At 38.4% G+C, this 21,325-nt stretch overlaps 1 protein-coding gene and 1 non-coding gene across 2 annotated transcripts in view; one reads left to right on the plus strand and one right to left on the minus strand.

Moving 5' to 3' along the window:
* The window catches only part of RBL1 (RB transcriptional corepressor like 1), a 64,300-nt gene that overhangs the window by 42,298 nt on the left and 677 nt on the right, over positions 1–21,325 (minus strand). Inside the window, exons 2-9 of the mRNA XM_037044021.1 lie at positions 17,976–18,109; positions 8,946–9,146; positions 8,511–8,575; positions 8,279–8,407; positions 7,345–7,505; positions 5,227–5,276; positions 4,456–4,642; positions 2,553–2,716 (exon numbers count right to left, since the gene is read on the minus strand). Coding sequence (XP_036899916.1) covers positions 2,553–2,716; positions 4,456–4,642; positions 5,227–5,276; positions 7,345–7,505; positions 8,279–8,407; positions 8,511–8,575; positions 8,946–9,146; positions 17,976–18,109 — 1,091 coding nt within the window. The remainder of the gene's footprint in view (positions 1–2,552; positions 2,717–4,455; positions 4,643–5,226; positions 5,277–7,344; positions 7,506–8,278; positions 8,408–8,510; positions 8,576–8,945; positions 9,147–17,975; positions 18,110–21,325) is intronic.
* LOC118986031 (small nucleolar RNA SNORA66) lies at positions 20,152–20,284 on the plus strand. Its single transcript, XR_005066268.1, has one exon. It is a non-coding gene; the product is annotated as a small nucleolar RNA SNORA66 (small nucleolar RNA).

Consider the following 21,325-nt stretch of genomic DNA (forward strand, 5'->3'; position numbering starts at 1 on the left):
CACCTATGTTTCCATCTTGGCCACTTGTACCCTCTTAATTTTTAAGTGTATATTACATTATTAACTTTGTGCACACTGTTGTAAAACAGATTTCTACAACTTTTTCATCTTGCATTACTGAAACTGTATACCCCTTGAACAACCCCCCATTTCCCCTTCCTTCAATTCCTGGCACCACCATTCTACCTTCTGTCAGTCTGATTACTTTAGATACCACATATATATGGAATCATGCAGTATCTGTCCTTCTGTAGTTGGCTTATTTCACTTAATATCATCAAGGTTCATCATGCTGTAGCAAACAACAGAACTTCCTTCTTTTTAATACCTAATAATATGCCATTGTATATATATACACTGTATTTTCTTTATCTATGTATCTACTGATAGGACATTTAGGTTGTTTCCATATAGTAGTTATTGTGAGTAAAGGTGCAATGAATTTGGGTATGCAAATGTCTTTGACATTCTGTTTTCAATTCTTTTGGATATATACACAAAAGTTGGATCGCTAGGTCATTAAAATTCTATTTTTACTTATTTGAGGGACCTCCATACTGTTTTCCATATCAGATATACCACTTTCATAACTCCATCAGCAGAGCATGCTAGGGTTCCAATTTCTCCACATACTCACTAATATTTGTTATTTTCTCGTGTTTGTTTGTACATTTTGACAGTGGCCATTCTAATGGGTGTGAGTAGGTACTTTTGGTTTTAATTTGCTTTTTCTTGAAGGTATCCCAGTTAGGGGTGCTAGGGAACAGTAGTAATGAAGGGGTAATGGAATGGGTAGAGGTCTGAGCATAGAGAACAGAGGCCCAAGTAGCACCCAGGACCAGGAGACGAAGCCATGAGGAGGCTGGGCACCACACAAGAACCAAGGTCATTTTGGGGGAACCACAAAGGGATCTTGGAGTCAGTTGTGATGATTATCTATCCGGAGGTGAAGCGCCTTTTAATGAGATGGTAGTAGAGGGCATCCTGACCAACCCACCTGATCTTAAAAGGGGCTGCCCTAATATAATCAGGGAGCAGTACTGGTCTACTCCCTCTTTTGATCTTCTGGCCTTTTGGTCCAGGATTTCCTGGTCTCCCAGTCTTCCCCACTGGTCCTGAGAATCCATGACTTCCAGGACAGCCAACTGCTCCCCAAACACCTTTAGGACCTGGAGGACCTGTTATCAGACCTGGAATGTCTCATGGACCATTGCTCCAATGTGATGACCTCTAGCTGCTCTTTCACCTGGGGGTCTCAGAGGACCTTGAATCAAAGTGATACTTTTCTGTTTTCTTCTTTTTTTAATCCTCACCCAAGGTCATGCTTATTGATTTTAGAGAAAAGAAGGGAGAGAAAGAGAGAGGGAGAGAAACATTGATGTGGGAGAGAAACAACAATATGAGAAACATCCATCAGTTACCTCTCACACACACTTGTTTTTCTTTAACAGACATAATTTCTGCTGATGCATTATACACATGCTCCTCTAATTTACTCATTTCCTGCCACTATTCTGATGATAGGTATGAAAGTTATAAACAGAAGGAGATAACGGGAAATCAGTGCAGCTCTGAAGGATTTCAGTTGCTCTTGAAGGGCAGGGTCATTTTTACGATTCAGAAGTAGCAAACCTATCATTGAGAAAGCATCGAACTTCATAGCTATCACTGTCTTCCTGCTGATCGGGAAAACTATCCCATTGTTGCATACTTCTGGAGCAGAAGCAGAGGGAGCATAAAAACCTGGTGAGAACACTTAAAAGGCCATTGTAATGAACTGTTGGAGGCTGAGTGAGGACGAGTCTGAGAAGAGGGAAACTCCCACAGGAGTTTCCCTCTGCAGCAGTTCCTGTGCTGCAGTCTTAGGGGGATCTCCAAACTTTCCTGGGTTTTATCTATAGAAATCCCACCAGGTTCTTATAGTTACCTCTTTTAAAAAAATGCATAAAGTTCTATTTTGTGGCTGCACCATCAATATGTGATCAGTCCTCCATTTGATGAACATTTAGATTGAACCCATTTAAACTCAATGTAAAAAGAAAAACAATAATGCATTACTTAGTTACAAGGGAAGACTGTCAGAGCTAAATAACCTTTCAGATGTAATTAACCTTCACAATATATAATAATAAGAATATTTATATAAGCCCTGGCTGGTGTAGCTCAGTGGATTGAGCACAGGCCTGTGAAGGAAAGGGTCGCTGGTTCGATTCCCGGTCAGGGCACATGCCTGGGTTGCAGGCCAGGTCCCCAATGGGGGATACATGAGAGACAACCACACACTGATGTGTCTCTCCCTCTCTTTCTACTTCCCTCCCCCTCTCTCTCTGAAAATAAATAAATAAATACATAAATTTTAAAAAGAATATTTATATAAAATTTTAATAGGTATTTCTATTTGCTTTTAGGTCAACATATTTTGTAACTGAAATGATATAATAAAACTTTCTAGATGTATACCATCTTAAGCATTTTGAATATACTGAATACAGAACAGAATATAAAATCTAATTTAAAAGAGACCTTTACAAAAACAGTGGTATTGAACTTACTCAAAAATATTTACAAGCTGTTCGCTTGGTGCATTTTTCAGCCCAGTCACAATACTCTGTAACCGGCTCACACTCTGAGTGGCTGATGCAACAGGAGTAATGGCTGCTTCTTTTTCTCGTAGATACCGCCGTCCTGTCAGTGGGGTAGAGGGTGCAAATGATTTCTGCAAAAAAAAAAACAAACCCCAAAATCTGTGAAATTAAAGTTACCTTCCCTTTCATGTTTAATTCAGTATATATACTATCATCTCTATTCATATTTAGTAGGCTACTTATTTCCCCTCCTCTCCTGTTACCCACCAAATTTTTAGCAATATTATGCTGATAACATTCTCATATTAGAGTAACACTTTTCAAAGCATAATCTAATTTTATTTTCCTAACATTCACTTGAAAAATAACATACAGTTTCATTTTACCTGAGGAAACAGGCACAGAGAAGTGAAAAAACCTGTTTAAGATGACAGTTAATGCAGAGCTTGGACTAAAACCTAGGTTTTCTATCTTCTAGACCAGTGATTTTCAATTGGTGTGCTGCAGGAACTTTTAAAACATACAATACCTGACTATTTAGTCAGGGACACCGATCTGTTTTCCCTTAGACGGTCAAATTAAAAAATGGCAACAGTGAACACAATAGCTGTATGGTGTGAATGCCCTGTCTTGAACCATAATAGGTCATATAAGAGTTGCATCTTAAAAAAAAATTTAGTGTATTTAAATTTATTTATTTTATTTTAAGATACAGAGAGAAAGAGAGGGAAACATCGATGTGAGAAACATTGATCAATTGCCTCTTATACGCAACCCTGACCAGGGGCCCGACATGCAACATAGGCATGTGCCCTGACCAGGAACTGAAATTGAACCAGCGATCTTCTGCTTTGCAGGATGACACCCAACCAACTGAGCATCTTATTACTCATGTTGCATAATAAGGTTGTGTGTGATCGGTAAATTCTTGGTACCAGAAATCCTTATATACAAGTATAGGTACCTGATTTTTTTTTAACCACATGGGAACAATAAGGATAGCTTATTATTATTATAAATTAATCAAAAGTATACCTATTGTTTTTGGTGAGGTCAGTAAAAGATATATTTTCTTGTGTGCTGCAGAATTTTAGTAATTAGTTTACACGTTCCATGAGATGAAAAAGGTTGAAAGTTGCTGTTCTAGACCAGTAACTTTTCCATTAAATCTTATTGTCTAAACCATTTCACACTTTTAGACAAAATTAAGTCTTGGCTATTAATAATCAAGTTCAGAGTTTTATGGCTAAAGTTCAGGAAGGACACATAGTTGGTCATGAGTAGGTAAGCAAACTAAATTTTAAAGCAATGGAACAGTGACTAAGGTGACAAAAAGAAAGATTAGTAAGAAGTCTTTTAGTGAGAAAGACTTCTTACTAATCTTTCTAGCCCTGACCAGTGTGGCTCAGTTGGTTGGGTGTCCTACCACACAGCAAAAAGTCACTGGTTTGATTCCTGGTCAGGGCATATGCCTTGACTGCAGGTTTGGTCCTTGGCCTGAGCATATAAAAAAGGCAACCAGTCGGTGTTTCTCTCCCTCTCTCCCTCCCTCCCTTCCCCTCTGTCTAAAAATAAATAAATAAAACCTTAAAAAATATATATTAAAAGAAGAAAGCATAAATCCTTTATGTCAAGACACATACTCTACAAAAAACTTCAGGGATTCTGGGAAAATATAAAAAATAGCAAGAAATGCAATAAAAACACTAAATGTCATAGTTCTAAAAATTACCTTTTAAGGCTTTCATGGGAAATATGAATTAGTAGAAGAGACTCAAGATTTAACTTGAAAGATGCTCCTGCTGTTAGTAGAATCACACACACAGAGAAAAAAATCATTCAAGACTGAGGCCAGTCTAGGTTATATTACTTTTTCAAAGTGCTGCTGAAGGTTACACTCCACAGTCGCCTGTGCTGTCAGTTTCCCTAGTGGGGTGTCACCAGTGAACTTCCGAGGAGTTCCAATTTCCTCTTCTGCATCTGCTCCCAAAAAGATCCTCTCGTCAAAATCACCAACAGTTAAAACATATTCTTCATACTCCTTGTTCACTGCTTTGCTGAAAAGAGAAATACTTTAAGCTGCAAGAATAAAACTAAGTAACAAAATAAAACACAATGGATTTATCTTGACTTGAAGAAAGATTTAGATTCCACAGCCTAAAAAAGCTGATGACTTTCTAGTTTTTATTAAGTCTGCTCATCTAATGATATCAGAGGTTCCTATCTGACGAACATTCTTCACATTCACAAACACAGCAATAAATTACTTTGAAAGGTGAGTGAAAGACAATCTAAAAACTAGCTGAACCTAAATTAAGATCTGATCACTGACGCTTTGAACTATAAGAACATTCTGAATTTGCCAACATTTGTTTAATAGAAGAATAAAAACTCAAATACGGAAGTCATTGGGTCTGTTTATGACTTTCTCTGGAGAGAAGCTATCTTAAGGGCCAATGGTTTCTTAAAATCAATGTACTTAACGACAGCAAGACTTAGTGACATCACCCATTCAAGGTTACTAAACCAGTAGGAACCTGAATAAAATGTTTCACTTAACAAATTACAACAAATTATTATTGACAGCCTGTAATACATGGGATACCATTAGTGTTATATACCACTAGTGTTACATACTTACCTATTATCAGTAAAACTGGAAAGGTCCAGGAGGCACTCTCCTTTTAAAATCTGGGAAGAAAAAGCATATTCCCTAGTACGAAAAATTAATTCAAAATGGATCAAAGACCTAAATATAAGATCTGAAACAATATAGTACACAGAAGAACATGTAGGCACTAAACTTAGGGGTCTTGGTCTTAGAGAATGTTTTATGAATTTGAGCCTAAAGGCAAGGGAAGTAAAGGTAAACATATGTGAATGGGACCATATCAAACCAAAAGGCTTCTGCACAGCAAAAGAAAACCAAAAACAAATTAAAAAGGCAACCAACTGAATGGGAGATATTTGCTAACAATTCCAACAAGGGGTTAATATCCAAAATATACTAAATAGACATATATTAATCACTTAGGGGAACTTGTTTAAAATGACAACTAATGGACCTCAAAGCCTGAGCTGAGGCAGCATTTTTAGCAAATTTCTCAAGTGATTCTAGAGAAAGCTATCCAATTTTCAACATTTGTCTATGGAGAAAGGAAATTAATGTATATTGAATGTCTTAGGCAAGCAAAAGATTCAAAGCAAATATAAGCACTATCACTGGTGACAGGAAAACTATACTGTTATTAATACTTCTGTGTACCCACAGTACTTAAGATTACTATACATTAGGAGTTGAAAACAAAATGCCCTCAGGGGTCAGAGTTCAATATACATAGATAATGACAACGGAAAGCATACTTCCCATCTTCAAAGAGGTGACCATCATTTAACTTGACAACAGCTACCCAGATATTTCTCATATAGAAATTCCAGTCCAGTACTGCCATAGCTTCTGATTTTTGAAAGGTTTACATAGAAAAGGTCTTTATATATTAAAAATTGAACAAAATAAAAATGAAATAAAGAATACCTTACACAGGCCAAGCAAAACATCTGTGGCCCATGGGCAGAAGGACCACTGTCCAAACTAGGATACTTTTGGAGTGAAAGGAGCTGGTATAATCATTACCCTAAGACAACAGCCCAAAGCTAGAAAATTCAAGCAAACCAGGTTGTACAGGCATCGTACCTAGAGGCCACTAATGTGCTGCTCCTTCAGAGTACAAGACACATAAGCCTTGAGTTCCTTCAGAAGTTTACTAAAGATGCCCTGGTTGATGTTGCTCAGTGGGTTGAACATCAACCTGAGAACTAAAGGGTTGCTGGTTCAATTCCCGGTCAGAGCATAGCCTTGAGCAGCTGGCTAGGTCCCCAGTTTGGGGCGTACTAGAGGCAGCTGAGAGGCAACCGAGAGGCAACTGATCAATGTTTCTCGATCTCTCCCTCTCTCCCTCCCTTCCCCTCTCTCTAAAAATAAATTTTAAAAATCTTAAAAAAAAAGTTTACTGAAGATGTTAGCATACATATAAGGGGCCATAATATATATATATATACACACACAGACAAAAAATATATTTTTTAGGAAATACAAAACTAAAAACAAAAGGATATGAAAAGACAAAGAACCCATTCAGGAAAGATTTATGCTTAAAGAAAAAATCTCATAATATTGACAGAGAGGGACTACAGTGATGACCTAATCCAAAGTCCATTTCTATCAAAGAGCAAACTCAAGATCTAGCTGGACTAAATGGCTAAACACTGGGGAAATAAGAAGTCCCAAAGGAATAAGACACTTTATAAATACAGAAATAGCTAAGTAAATGCTTTAAAATATATGGAATGCATATAGATAGCCTGCAAGTGTCTAAAAAGCTATAAGGGATTTTATGCTCTATTTATAAGGAATTAAAGCTATAGTTGTTATACATCATCCTACTTCCGTTAGGCAGGCAGGACTGACTCAAATGTGGCAGTAAATTAGGGTACTCTGCTCTCTTGTTTTTCATAATTCTTTATCAGAACCTCCTACAGTTGCCTCTCACAGTGTATTTTTACTTGACAGGACATACAGTTGGTCACATTCTTCAACAGCTCAGTTCTCACATCGCAGATCACAAACCACTTCTGCATCACAGCGAAGACTGCAACCTGGAAATCTTGAGTCTGCCTATTTAACAAATTGTCTCTTCTTTTGAGGTCACTGCTGCTAACCCTTAAAAAAATCGCAGTCATTTAATAATAAGTACAGTACCTTCCTGTCAAAGAGTTTTGAAATATATGGCTTAAAGTAGTGCTCCTTTATTCCTTTCGCTTCTACTAGAAGTCCGTCGTGCAGTTCGCACAGTACAGCAATGATGCAGGGAGGCTCTTCAGGAGCCCTGAAGTCAGCAGTGTGAAAACCAGATGGTAAACCTAGTTCGACAGGGTACGAAAAGCAACCGGGGAAAAAGAATATGGTCAACTTTTAAAACTCTTTTTCTAAAAATAATCGGTTTTTAAAATAAGGTCTCACAGAACATGAGGGGGTAACCCCCAATAAACTCAGAATTTACTTATAAAAATTGTTTTCATTCTTATGTATCTAAACTTTAGTCACCTTCAAAGTACTCTCCATTTGATGTCGAGACATTTTTCCAATGCTCGAAACAGTTTCGGAGTTTATCAATTTTGATGCTTTTTAGTGCTCCTGCCTCTTCTTGTTTCCCTTCTTCCAGACTGGCAAAATGTTTGAGGACTTTTTTCATCCAGGGGGGAAAAATTGGCTGGGCAGGGGGTGTCATGCCATTTGGGGTCAAAAACAGCTGAACACTAAGTGCGGCATGGGCAGGTGCGCTCGTAAATCACCCATCATGAAATGGGCAAACACGCTGAAAGAGCCTTCCAAAAAAAATTCACTGCAGCCCAGCACAACCTTTCACAACAATGCCAACTGGTACCCTGATACAGATGGGTTCCTAGAACACCACCTAGCAATGAAGCGTATACTACAAGAGGCCTGCCCTCCAGAAGATAATTCCAGGTTTTTCTGGGTTGGCCCCCTTGTATATGAAGGACCCATAGACAGGAACAATGGTGTGGGGATTGACTATGGAAGTGGGGGGGCTGCCTGGGTAGAAGGAGGTAAAGGGGGAATATTTGGACAACTGTGGAAAAATGAATGAATGAATAAATAAATAAAGTCTTACCTTTAAATGATGGATTTAGCAAGTCTCGTCTATTTGGGCATATAATAGCATTGGCAAAAATCAGATCCAAGCAGCACAGAAGTAAATGATAAGAGTTTACTAAATCATCTCCAATCATACGAAAATTACCTTTGTAAGAAAAAACAGAGACACAAAACCCAGAAACTTCTGATGTCAAATAGCACCAAGTTCCCGCAGTAGAAATGTAAAACCACTGAAAGTATCACCTTACCCTTAGTATAAACAAAGAGTGTCCAACAGAAATTAAAGAGATCCTTAGCAGTGCAAGGAGTCCTCCTAAAAAGGGAAAATAAAGGTATTTTTTATATGACTAACTTGCTAACTATCATTCCAAAGCTGCCATATAAATAACGAATGGTAAAGTCAAATTACATATAAAATTCCACTCACAAAGGACAGACCTCTGGTTAATTTAAACAAACTTTTAAGCCTTTCCAATCTGCATAAAAGCATCAGAACATAAAAAAATAAGTGAAAGTATTACCTGAATTCTCAGATATGAGTAATTATAAATGAATTTTGATAAAAACTTCAGTTTTTGCAGGTGGATACCTCTGGTAAAAAGTGGACTTTTAAAAATACAAATTCCCTTAGTAATTTTATACCAATATTTTCATGTTAATGATGTAAGTATTAAGGGTCTCACCTCTGCTTCCTGCTTCGTGGTAACTTTGGTGTTTCTTCATGTGGATTTTGAAATATATCTAAAAAAATTGGCTCAAATTTTTTGAAAATTATAGTAGAAACCTCAAAATTTCTTTCTAGTCTTTCTACACGTTCACGAAATTCTTGTGGCAGGTTTGACATGTCCATCCACTTCTTCATTTTACTAAAAAACTGTATTAAACTAAACAAATAGAAAAAAAACAACTTTAAAATGAGTTCATATAATAGATGGAAAAGAAATCATTTTATTTATGCCTAAAAATATTTATCCAACAGCTGGAATTTAATTTTTTTAAAAAAAGCAAAAACAAAAAACAACTCACTCCCAAGTGCTATGAAATTACTTTGGTCCTCAGAATCACCATGGAAATAGACTTTAAATTAGTAGTCATCACATACAATGTCTTCTTCTATGCAGGGAGTGACAGTACCTATCTAATTATAACACCTGGACATTAATCAACCTATAAATTAAGTAAATGGTAGTCAAGAGATTGATGAGTTCACAGAAGTAGTTTGAGGAAAGACAAAATCTCCCAAGCTGTGGATTCTAGAAGGTGCTCACAAAGAACCAGATAGTTACAGGTTAAGAATAAAATTCAAGTGTTTATGTTGCAGTGTGTGATTTCCACCATTAAATAGAAACTAGGAAGGCAGTACATACCCAGAAAATAACTTAATAGATTATTACTCCACCTTTCTGACTTATTTGATTGTGGGTACATTTTTATGTCCATATTAGCATGGTCTGAGATCGAAATTCTGTAGTGTTAAAGCTCATTAAGTGTCTAGCACTTTATGAGGTCTGTCCAGAAAAAGTCCAGCCATTGTTAAATATAATGAGAACAGTTTGCTCTACATCGATGTAACCTGACAGCCCTGGAGAGTGGACTGGAATGTGTATGTGTGAACAATGATGACTTCACTGTACCACTCAGAGGAGGAGGTAGACACCTGTGAGTCAGTATGTGTACTGTGTGACCATCACATTCAAAATGACTGAGCAAGTAGAGGCATGAATCTGTATCAACTTTTGTGTTAAGCTTAAGCATTCCTCAGCAGAAACTACTTGGATGACTCAGAAAGCTGCAACTATGAGCAACTGGTGATTGGCAGCTTCATCACAACAATACGCCTGCTCATGCATCATGTCTCATGCGGAGTTGTTTGGTGAAACATCAAATCACCCAGGTGACTCAGTCCTCCTACAGCTCAGATTTGGCACCCTGGCTTCTGGCTTTTCCCAGAACTAAAGTCACTTTTGAAAAGGAAGAGATTTCAAGAGATGGGGGTGTAGACAAACATGACATGCCTCCTTGTACAACCATGACAAAAATCATAACTAAACTACAAAACAACTATCACCCAGGATCATCAGAAAATTGAGCTGTATTGAAGTCTCACAACCAAGGAATAAAAGAAGTCAAATTGACGCAGACGAGTAGGAGGGGCTTAGATGTGGAGACATGGAATGTGCAGTCCACATATGGTAGATAAAAACTGGGAGGGAAACCTGGGGAGTGAGGGATCCCAGCCCCACACCAGTCCACCCAGTCTAGGGTTCCAGTGCCAGGAAGATAAATCCCCGTAACTTCTAGTTGTAAAAACCAGTGGGTGTTGGGGTGGCAGAAGAAACCGTGGGATCCTCAGGTGCTCCTCTTAATGGGTCCGCAATGGACTTAGGGCTTATGCAAACTCACCCCCCCCCCGGGCTCCAGCACCCTGAGAGCAGCTTGAAGAGCACCAGTGGCATAATAGAAGAAAACGGAAGTACCTGGCATCAGGGTGAATGTTGGGGGGCAGCTTTCCTCCCAAAATTCCAGAGGCCAGGCAGCAGCTATTGTCCCTTTCCTGAGCCCTCCTCCACACACAGCTACAGAGCAGGTGGCACCATATGCAAGACTCCATCTACCTGGTTCACACAGGTTGCCCCACCCAGGCCATTACCTAGACTGCCCCACCAAACATACGGGTGTGCTTTTCTACATTAGGCTATGCTACTAAGACAGAAGTCAAAGCAGCTCTACCTACCAAATAGAAACAAACACAGGGAGGCTGCCAAAATGAGGAGACAAAGAAACATGGCCCAAATGAAAGAACAGAACAAAACTCCAGAAAAAGAACAAATGGACATAAGCAATCCATCAGACACAGAGTTCAAAACACTGGTTATTAAGATGTTCAAGAAACTCGTTGGGTAATTCGACAGCATGAAAAAGACTCAGGCAGAAATGAAGGTTACACTAAGTAAAATAAAGAAACTTTACAGGGAATCATCAGTGAAGGGAAGGAAGCCAGGAATCAAATCAATGTTTTGGAATACAGGAAAAAAAATTCAATCAGAACAGCAAGAAGAAAAAAGAATTCAAAACAAACAAACAAAAAATGAAGATGTGGTAAGGAGCCTCTGGGACAACTTCAAATGTACCAATATTCGAATCATAGAGGGGCTGGAAGGAGAAGAGGAAGAGAAAGAAAGAAGTTGAAAACTTAGTTGAAAAAATAATGGAAGAAAACGTCCCAAATTTGGTGAGGGAAATAGACATACAAGTCCAGGAAGCACACAGTCCCAAACAAGAGAAACACACCAACACACATCACAATTAAAATGCCAAAGGTTAAAGGTAAAGAGAGAATCTTCAAAGCAGCAAGAGAAAAGCAGAGAATTACCGAGTTTCCACAAGACTGTCAGCTGGTTTCTCAAAAGAAACTTTGCAGGCCAAAAGGGACATGCAAGAAGTATTCAAAGTGATAAAAAGCAAGGACCTACAACCTAGATTACTGCCCAGAAAAGCTATCATTTAGTATTGAAGAGCAGATAAAGTACTTCCGAGACAAGGTAAAGTTAAAGGAGTTCATCATCACCACGCCACTATTACATAAAGTGTTAAAGGGACTTATTTAAGAAGATCAAAACTATGAACATTAAAATGGAAATCAATTCACAACTATCAACAATTTAACCTAAAATACAAATTAAGCAAACAAGCAGACGGAAATAGAATTATAGATATGGAGATCATTTGGATGGTTACCAGTTGGGAGGGGGAAGGGGGAAATGGCGGGAAAGATGCAGGGATTAAGAAGTACAAATTGGCAGGTACAGAATAGGCAGGGAGATGTTAAGAACAGTATAGGAAATGGAGAAGCCAAAGAACTTACATGCACAATCCATGGACATGAACTAAGAGGGGGATTGATGGAAGAAATGGGGGATACCATGTGGAGGGGAGAAAAGGGGGAAAATTTGGGACAACTGTAATAGGATAATCAATAAAATATGTATTTTTAAAATATTTTATGTATTTATCTTTAGAGGGGAAGGGAAGGAGAGAGGAAGAGAAGTATTAGTGTGTGGTTGCCTCTTGTGCATCCCCTGCTGGGAACTGGCCCCTGCTGGGAACTGGCCTCCAACCCAGGCATGTGCCCTGAATGGGAATCGAACCTAGATACTCTCGTTCGCAGGCCTGAGCTCAATCCACTGAGCTACACCAGCCAGGGCCTAAAATAATGTATTTTTTAAAAGGGAAGAAATTTCAGACCATCAGTAAGATTTAGGAAAATATGAGAGAGCAGCTGATGATGATCAGGAGAACTGTGTGAGGTCCCATGTTGCCTACTTTGAATGGACTAAGGAGTCACTGTCCCATGTACAATGTTTCTTGTATCTTCTTCAATAAATGTCTCTATTTTTCATATTACATGGCTGGATACCTTCTGGACAGACCTTGTATGTCGAATGACACTTCCAATTTTTTAAAAAGGTGGCAGAAGACATCATTAACTAATTATCCATAATATTCAAACTCCAGACAGGATGCTTAAGAGTCTCTTTAAAGTTGTTAACAATAGCAGCAAAACAACCCTGCCAGACTACTAAATATTTTGACTGACAAATTATAGTCCTTGATAGAGGACTTTGTTTTGGAGGTGGGGTATGCTCAGCATGTTAAATCTTTTATTTGTCTGAGGAATTCCCCTCTTGCGTCTTGCCTTCTACAAGATACATTAGCTTCACTGGCAGTTAGGGCGAAGGCATAAAACCTGAAGCCCTTGACTAGATGTATGCTTGGGATTTTGAATCTGGAGCTGATGGTGCAGAGAAGTGAGGAAGTGGTAAATTATTACAGTAAGATCAACGGCAATATTCAGCTCTTGGGGGTAAATACTGTGGCAATGTCCAGGATGGCGCTGCTGGCATGCCAGCTGTGTCCTTGTTACACACTCTGCAAGACGCTCTTTGGCTGTGTAGCCAGCCTCCTTTTGTTACTGGTCATTTTCCAAGTTTAATTTTTCAAGTCATCCTAAAGATTTTGTCAGCTATTCTCAAGACTTTGTATGATATCCCATAAACATCTTTCTAATACATTTATTTTTTCCTTAAATTAGCCAGAGTTGACAGTTGTCATTTGTTTTTTAAACAAGAACCTTGATTAATATACGCCCATATAAGCCCACTGTACTTATTGCTATCCCCAAAAGGGCTATTCTAACTGGAATAAAGTGCATCAGAGTATTTGAAAACAAAAAAACTTAACAGCATTGCTATCACTTCACTGATCTCACTTTGTAGTATGTCCCTAATTTGGGTTTGTCTCATGCTTCCCTCATTATTAGATGTAGGCTATGTGTCTTTGACAGAGTACTACGTAAGTCATATCATACCCTTCTCAGCAGACCATATCCGCTTGTCCCTCTACTGATAACTCTGCACTTGAATTAGGTAGGATGTTCCAGTTTTCCACCTCCAAGTTATTATTTTTTCCCTTTGTGATTAGTGACTGATAGGGAAATATTTGGAATTACAGAAATACTCTCCTTTCATCAAACTTCTGTCCCCTAGTTTTGGCATCCACTGAAAATTCTCCCCTCATTACTATGAGGTGCAAAATGATGATTTTTTTCCCTCCAACTCTATCATTCTTCTACATTTATTAATTGGCATTCTAATAAAGAGCTTTCCCTTCCTCCCTACTTATCGTCAGTATAAAATTTACTCATTGAATTATAATCTATAACTGTCCCTATTCATTTTGATGCTCGGATCACCCCAGATTTGGCTACTACTGGCAACCTTTCCAAGTTAGCTTCTATGTCCCTTGGACATGTTCTCAACATTTTTTTGAGCACTTCCTTACTTCCTGCCATAATAAGCTATTCAAAGTTGATCAGAAAAAACAGGTTTGGGAGTATTATGCCAAGTGAAATTAAGTCAGACAGAAAAGGACAAGAACTGTATATGATTTTACTCATATGTAGGATATGAATGAAATCAACAAACAAGCACCCCAAAAAACCAAACTCATAGGTAGAGACAACAGAATGTTGTTTATCAGAGGGGAAGGGAGGTGGGGGGAGGAGGAAGAGGGTAAAGGGGCCAGATATTATGGTGACAAAAAGAGACTAGGCTTTAGGTGGTGAGCACATAATAAAGTATAAAGATATTATAAAGTACACTTAATATGTAAGTTATGTTATTAATCAGTGTTACCCCAATAAATTTAATTTTCTTAAAGAGAAAAATATGTAGGTCTGCTCTAGCTTTTGAATCAGCAATTTTTTAAAGACATTGTCCTAAGCGAAATAAGCCAGTCACAAAAGGGCAAATACTGTTTGATTCCATTTATATAGGAAGTATCTAGAACAGTCAAATTCATAGAGGCAGAAAGTAGCCTAGAGGTTACCGAAGGTCAGCAGGAGGGCAAAGAAGGAAGACAATTTCAACTGTTACGAAGTTTCGGTTTGGCAAGATGGAAAAGTTCTGGAGATGGATGGTGGTAATGGTTGCGTAACCATGTAAACATATTTATTGCCAATAAACTATACACTTAAACAGTGGTTAATATGGTAAATTGTATGTTATGTTTATTTCACCAGATACAACAAAAAAAATATACAGGTCAGAGATAAAACATACATCACATGTATCACAGCAGCACACTACGGAACTTTAATGGCACACTAAATGGCACTCAAAAGATAAAAAAGAAAATTATTTTGTAAAAATTAATATTACTGTCCCAAGTAAAATGTATAAAAAATAATTTTCCATGAACTAAATTTTCATTCGATTCTACTATAATATGAAAATAATAAAGGAGCCCTGGCTGATGTGGCTCAGTGGACTGAGTGCCAGCCTGCCAACCAAAGAGTTGCCCGTTCAACTTCCAATCAGAGCACATGCCTGGGTTGTGGGCCAGGTCCCCAGCAGGGGACACACAAGAGGCAACCATACATTGATGTTTCTCTCTCCCTCTCTCCTTCCCTCCCTTCCCCTCTCTAAAAGTAAATAAATAAAATCTTAAAAATAAAAAGGAAAAAAGGAAATAATAAGTGAAAGTAATTTTGATTTAAATCACAAGATAGTGAAACACTTGTGAAAGAATGTGGAAATTAAAAAAAGAGATGCAGATATCTTGATCGAAATGAATTAGAAACCCAGCAGGCTAACAGCTGTAGGGGTGGGGGACAGGGTGGTTTGAAGGATCCAGCAAAAAAGTGACAGAACTAATGGATACCCGGTGATTGTGGCTTTGGGGGTGGTGGAGGTGAAAGAGGGTATAAGAGGGATAAATGGTAATGGAAAACAACAACAAAAAAAATTATTAAAAATAACAATAAAATAAAATGAATTAGAAATTCAAACTGCACTACAGATACTTTTTAATACTATATTTAATAGCAAAAGAAATTTTTAAATGACTCTTATGGTAGGAATCTACTGATCTCATTTACGTTTTTAAAAAAACAACCAAAAAACTGAAAAACAAATTTTTTCCTGTTTAACAACTGATTAATGTAAACTGTCAATAGGAGTTAATTCTGGGGAGGGAGAAAAGGAAGAGACATCTTTCTACTTCCAACCCTTCTGTATTATTTGAAAAAAATTTAAACCTTTTTAAAAATTCTAATAAACAATATAACATAAAATTTACCATTTTAGCCATTTTTAAGTGTATATTTCAATGGCACTAAGTACATTCACACTGGGCAAACATCATCAACATCCAACTCCAAAACTCTTTTCATATTTGAAATTTTTATCATTAGCTTGTACTGATCTAAATTTTAAGTTATTCTTTTTGTTCAGTTTCCTTAAAAATTATTACATATTTTATCAGCACTTTTTTACATTGATTTTTTAGAGAGAGAGGAAGAAAGAAATATTGCTTTGTTGTTCCATTCATTTATGCATTCATTGGTTGCTTCTTGTTATGTGCCCTGACAGGGGATCCAACCTACGACTTTGGTGTATCCCACTGTAACCAACTGAGCTACCCAGCCAGGGCACAGAGATTTTTAAAATCGTATATACAGTCAGCCTGGCCAAGTGGCTTCATAGGTCGGAACACCATCCTGTGTACCTAAAAGGTTCTGGGTTTGATTCCTGGTCAGGGTGTATACTGGAGGCGACTAACTGATGTTTCTCTCTCACATGTTTCCCTCCCTCCCTAAAATCAATAAAACATATCCTCTGGTGAGGATTTAAAAAAATGTTATATGGTAAGTGATATAAAACGATTTAGTAGAAAAAGATCAGACTGTTTAATACTATAATGGATAAGGTTTTGTTCAATAAAAAAATGATCAGAACTTTGTTAATCTTGCTTATACTTTCTTTTTATCATCAATGAAAAAACCTGATAGTAAAGTCTAAAAAAATTATCTTGAGTTTATTATTTTCCCATTTATAGGCACCAAAATTTTTCTGAAAATTTTTTTTAGTTTAGTGTGAACTGAAACCTAATTGCATTCTCTGGATAGGGCTTTAAAGTTTATTTCTCTTCTGTCCTGGAAATCCACAACAGCAAATACACAACCACTTCAAATAGCTTTGTCACAGGTAAATAACCCAGAAACAGACCATCCAGACCTGGATTGCTCCATTTCTTTTGTTTTGTATCCAGGCAATTCGTTCCATATCTACTAGAACTATACAGAACCTTGAGTAGATGATCAAAATTAATATTACCAATGAGATACAAATAGATATCATATGCCTCCAGATGTGATACACTGAGGACACAAAATCATTTATGTACTTTTCCATTTGGAAATACAGAGCCTATATCTAATCATAAGGAAACACATGAGAGATCTGAAATGAGGAACAATCTATTAAAAAAAGAGAGTGGGTAGATATGGACTATATTCTTCCAAAATATTAATGTCATAAAAAACAAACTCTGTGAAAATATTCCTGATTAAAGGAAACTAACGGGACACAGTAAGTGGATGTAATGCTTGATTCTAGGTTGGAAATTGTACCTACAGAAAAAAAATGCTATAAAGAATATTATTGGATCAACTAATTAAATTAGAATAGAGATGATATTTTAGATAAAACTATTGTATCAATGTTAACTTTGCTGGAGTTGATAATTGTAGTTATTTAAGGAAATACACACCCAAGTATTTAGGTATAAAGGGTTATAATGTACACAATTTAATTTGACATGGTTGAGGAAAAAATATTATTTAAGAGAAAGATGAAATGATAAAGCAAACTGGGTAAAATAATAGGTGAATCTGGATCAAGGGCATATGGGTAACCTTTGTGCATGAAATTATTTTCAAATTTTAAAAAACTTATGAAAAGTTCTGGCTGGTATGGCTCAGTGGATTGAGTACTGGCCTGCCAACCAAAGGGTCACTGGTTCAATTCCCAGTCAGAGCACATGCCTGGGTTGCAGGCCAAGTCCCTAGTAGGGGGCACACAAGAGGCAAGCACACATTGATGTTTCTCTCCCTCCATTCTCCTATCTCTAAAAATAAATAAATAAAATCTTTTTAAAAGCTACTGAAAAAATTATAGATAAAAAAGATTTAGTACAGAAGCCTTAGGTCAGAATTTTAGGAAGAAAGGCAGTAGAAGAACTGGGAAAGAATACCTACGATAACAAACTTAGAATCGAATTATGTTAAATTGTTTTAAAATTAAAGAGAAATTAAATTCTAAAATTAAATTTAAGAGTTACAAAACAATGTTTGAAAAATCAAAGTGCTTTACCTTAATTTAGCTGAACGTAGTATTCTGGTAAGTGAAACGCAATTTCCTTCCATGATACCCTTTCCAACTGTGGGAATAATGCTTTTGCGGCATGCAACATACAATGAACATGCCAACCAGTGTATAACTTCTCCCTGGCAGGCAAAAAACAAGTATCAAAACAAATACATTATGTTAAAGTGCTTGAATTCTAAGATAACTCTTAGACTTATCTGGTCTAATATTCGTTCTGCATATAACAGGCCAGAGAGAGGTAAAGCAGCTGCAGTAGTGGGTGTAAAACTTCTCACCCTCAGTCCTGTGTAACATACTACATCAGTATTAATCCAAGGCTAGATCTCTCACCTACACCCCAAATATAATATTGACAGAGTTCTCAGCATTAGCTTTCTTGATTTGAAAACATCAGTAGTGGCCTTGATGATACTGAAATTCCTTTCTACCATTTTTTAACTAGTTTGGCAGAAAACGGAAAGAACAGAGTAGAGAGACAACAAGGGAATCACATAAAAAAATTAGTACCTTGCAAAACATAAAGAAGACTGTCATTTTTGCGTGGTAAACATTTGGGAAATTATTTACCCCAATCTTTAAAATGGTAAGCACAGCTCTTTATCTTAGCAGGCATCTCAGTTTACAACACTACAAAAAAGGTGACATTTGTGAATTCAACACTCAGTTCTCTCAGACAGGCTTGAGATCTCTCCAAGCCAGAATCACTTCATGACCTCACTGCTGAACTATATGTTAAATTTAAGGATTAGGAGTTAGACACAAATCTCACAGTATAACATACCACTGCTGTTATTCAGTGTTCTGCACATCCTCTTTAAGAACAGACTCTAGAAGTATAAAAACACTGACAGATTTCTTGTAATAATCCAAAAGTGCTGGGCAGAAATGAGTGGCCACCAATAAAGCTAAAACCCAGTGTTCCTATCTTAAAGTGAGAAGTCTTATTTGATCAAGACATTACATGAGGTAGGTAAGCCTAAAGTCGAGTATTTTTAGAAGCCTAGATTAATTAATTATTTGGGAATAGCACCCAAGTGTCTTTGGATACAGGACACTAGATGAAAACACCATTACGATAAAAAAATTTTAAAAAGGCTCTGGTCACATAGCTAAGTCAGTAGAGTGTTGGCGGAGATATGTCATGTCAAGGTTGCGGGTTCAATCTACCACCAGGGCATACACAAGAAGCAACCAATAAATTCATAAATAAGTAGAACAACAAATCAATCTTTCTCTCTCTAAAATCAATAAATTTAAGTCACCTACATTATTTATTTTGAGTCTATGATGCTAGGTCTTAGAAACACAAAGATGGTTTCTGACCTCACAAAATTCCAAGTCTGGAGCTAAGAAAAACAAATATTATTTATCACCTATAATTGGTGAGATATATGCTATAAGAAACAATGAAGATAATGTGTTGCTAGTAGAATATAGTGTAGAGAATATGATTTTGACTGGAGGTCAGGGAAGGATTCAAACTTAAAATTGCTAAGTGGTAAATCACCAAAATGCAGGAGGGAAGAGTAAGCAGGGGCCTGTCAGGAAGACTGCAGACAGGTAGGGCTGGGGAGAGGGGCTCTGAGGAAGCAGCAGACACATGAAAATGCCTACTTCATGAGTCTTCCATCACAAACAAGAAAGAAAAAATAAAACATTTTGGGTATAAAAACCACTCATGAAATCTTAATTCACACATCTGTGCTTTCTAAATCAAGCATTTGCGATCCACTCGACCAACTCTGCCTAACCGGAGACCCAGCTCCCCAATTTTTCCTGGAATGGGGGGTAAGAGTAAAGTTTCCAATGGAGGGAATGGCATGGAGACAGCGTGTGAGCGGGAAGGAGCTCGCAGAGGCCCTGGCTGGAGAGGCTCAGTGGGCTGAGCGCCGCCTGTGACGCCTGTGACGCGCCTCCCTGGGTTGTGTGCCGGTCCCGGTTGGGGGCGTGTGAGACGCAACAGATCCTCGTTTACTCTCACACATCGATGTTTCTCTCGCTCTTTTCCCCCGCTCTGAAAATAAATCTTTAAAAAAAATCGTAAAGAGGTGCCCAGTTAATGTCCAGACCGGAGTCAGCACTCACAAATGCTTATTCGCTAAGACCAAACAGTACCTGGGATGTCAGAAATGCTTTCTTAGGCTTTTAAAAATCAGTTTGTGTGCAAACTCGATCACTAACTCTGCATAATGTTGCAGAAGTGAAGGGAACCAGGTTCGCCAAAGTAATTGTGGTGATAGAAACGTACTGGCCTCAGAGACTACTGAAGTGGTCCATTCTATCCTAGGACAGTGTAAAAAAAAACTAGTCTGTTTTCATTGAGAGGACATAATCCAAAACACCCCTTACTTTCCCACTTCGCAGTCACGCCACCCACGGATGCAAACCGCTGCCCTCTATCCAGTCCAGGCCTGTCCTGGAGACGTAACAAGAGTCTCTCTTGGGAGCTCTTCCCTTATGTACAGACGCATACACTCCACTCCAAACATCCAACTCCAGGTCTTTAAATCCAGCAATGAATTACTGCACTGGGTACTGAGTCCGGGAAACACTTGGTGGGCGAGTCCTGCCCCCTGGATCATGAAAGCCTTTGAATCTAAGGCCACTGGAGTAACTGCGGAAACACAGTCCATCACAATTCTATCTCTACACTGGGCTTGCGCTTATCTAACTAAGTTCCTGTAACAACCAGCACAACGACCCCGGGCCAGACAGTACTCTGGGCCTTGGTACTACCTAGAATGCAGGGGTAATACCACCCACCCCTCTTGCGTGTTCACAGGGCTACTGTGAAGATCAAGTGCAGTGGTTGGGGGGGGGGGGATCTAAAAATGATAACCTACGTTTATTTTCTATTGTATTATATGCAATGACAGCCAGAGACACTGCGCTAAAGCAACAGGACAAGCCAAGTGAGAGAGGAGGTGCCTGGGGCGGAGAGAGCCCCGCGCGAGCGCTGGCTCCGATCTCCCCGCTGGGCGGCGCCGAACGCACAAGAGAGCGACCCGACCTCCGCCCTCGGCCGGGGAGGGTGCGACGTGCCCCGCTCGGGCTCCCGGGCCGGGCTCCACCACCGCCCCTGTGCTCTTCGGCGAGCAAACGTCTCCGGGGCTGAGGTTCTCAGCTGCGGAATGGGGGTCGCGGAACGGGCTCAAGGGGTTGTAGCGAGAACTAAGGGAGATGACATATTTAAAGGGCTGGGCAGTGATGTCTTCGCACACAATTCATTTTAGCTTTTATCATTGTAGTATCTGCTTCTTTTAAACAAAATAGATGTAAGGGCCACTGACGTTTGTGACGTCTCGCGGGGTGGAGGGAAATCTGGTCCGAGTCTA

Source organism: Sturnira hondurensis, unplaced genomic scaffold (genome assembly GCF_014824575.4).
Source record: "Sturnira hondurensis isolate 20B ecotype Veracruz unplaced genomic scaffold, ASM1482457v3 Scaffold0004136, whole genome shotgun sequence".
In the NCBI taxonomy this organism is placed as follows: domain Eukaryota; kingdom Metazoa; phylum Chordata; class Mammalia; order Chiroptera; family Phyllostomidae; genus Sturnira; species Sturnira hondurensis.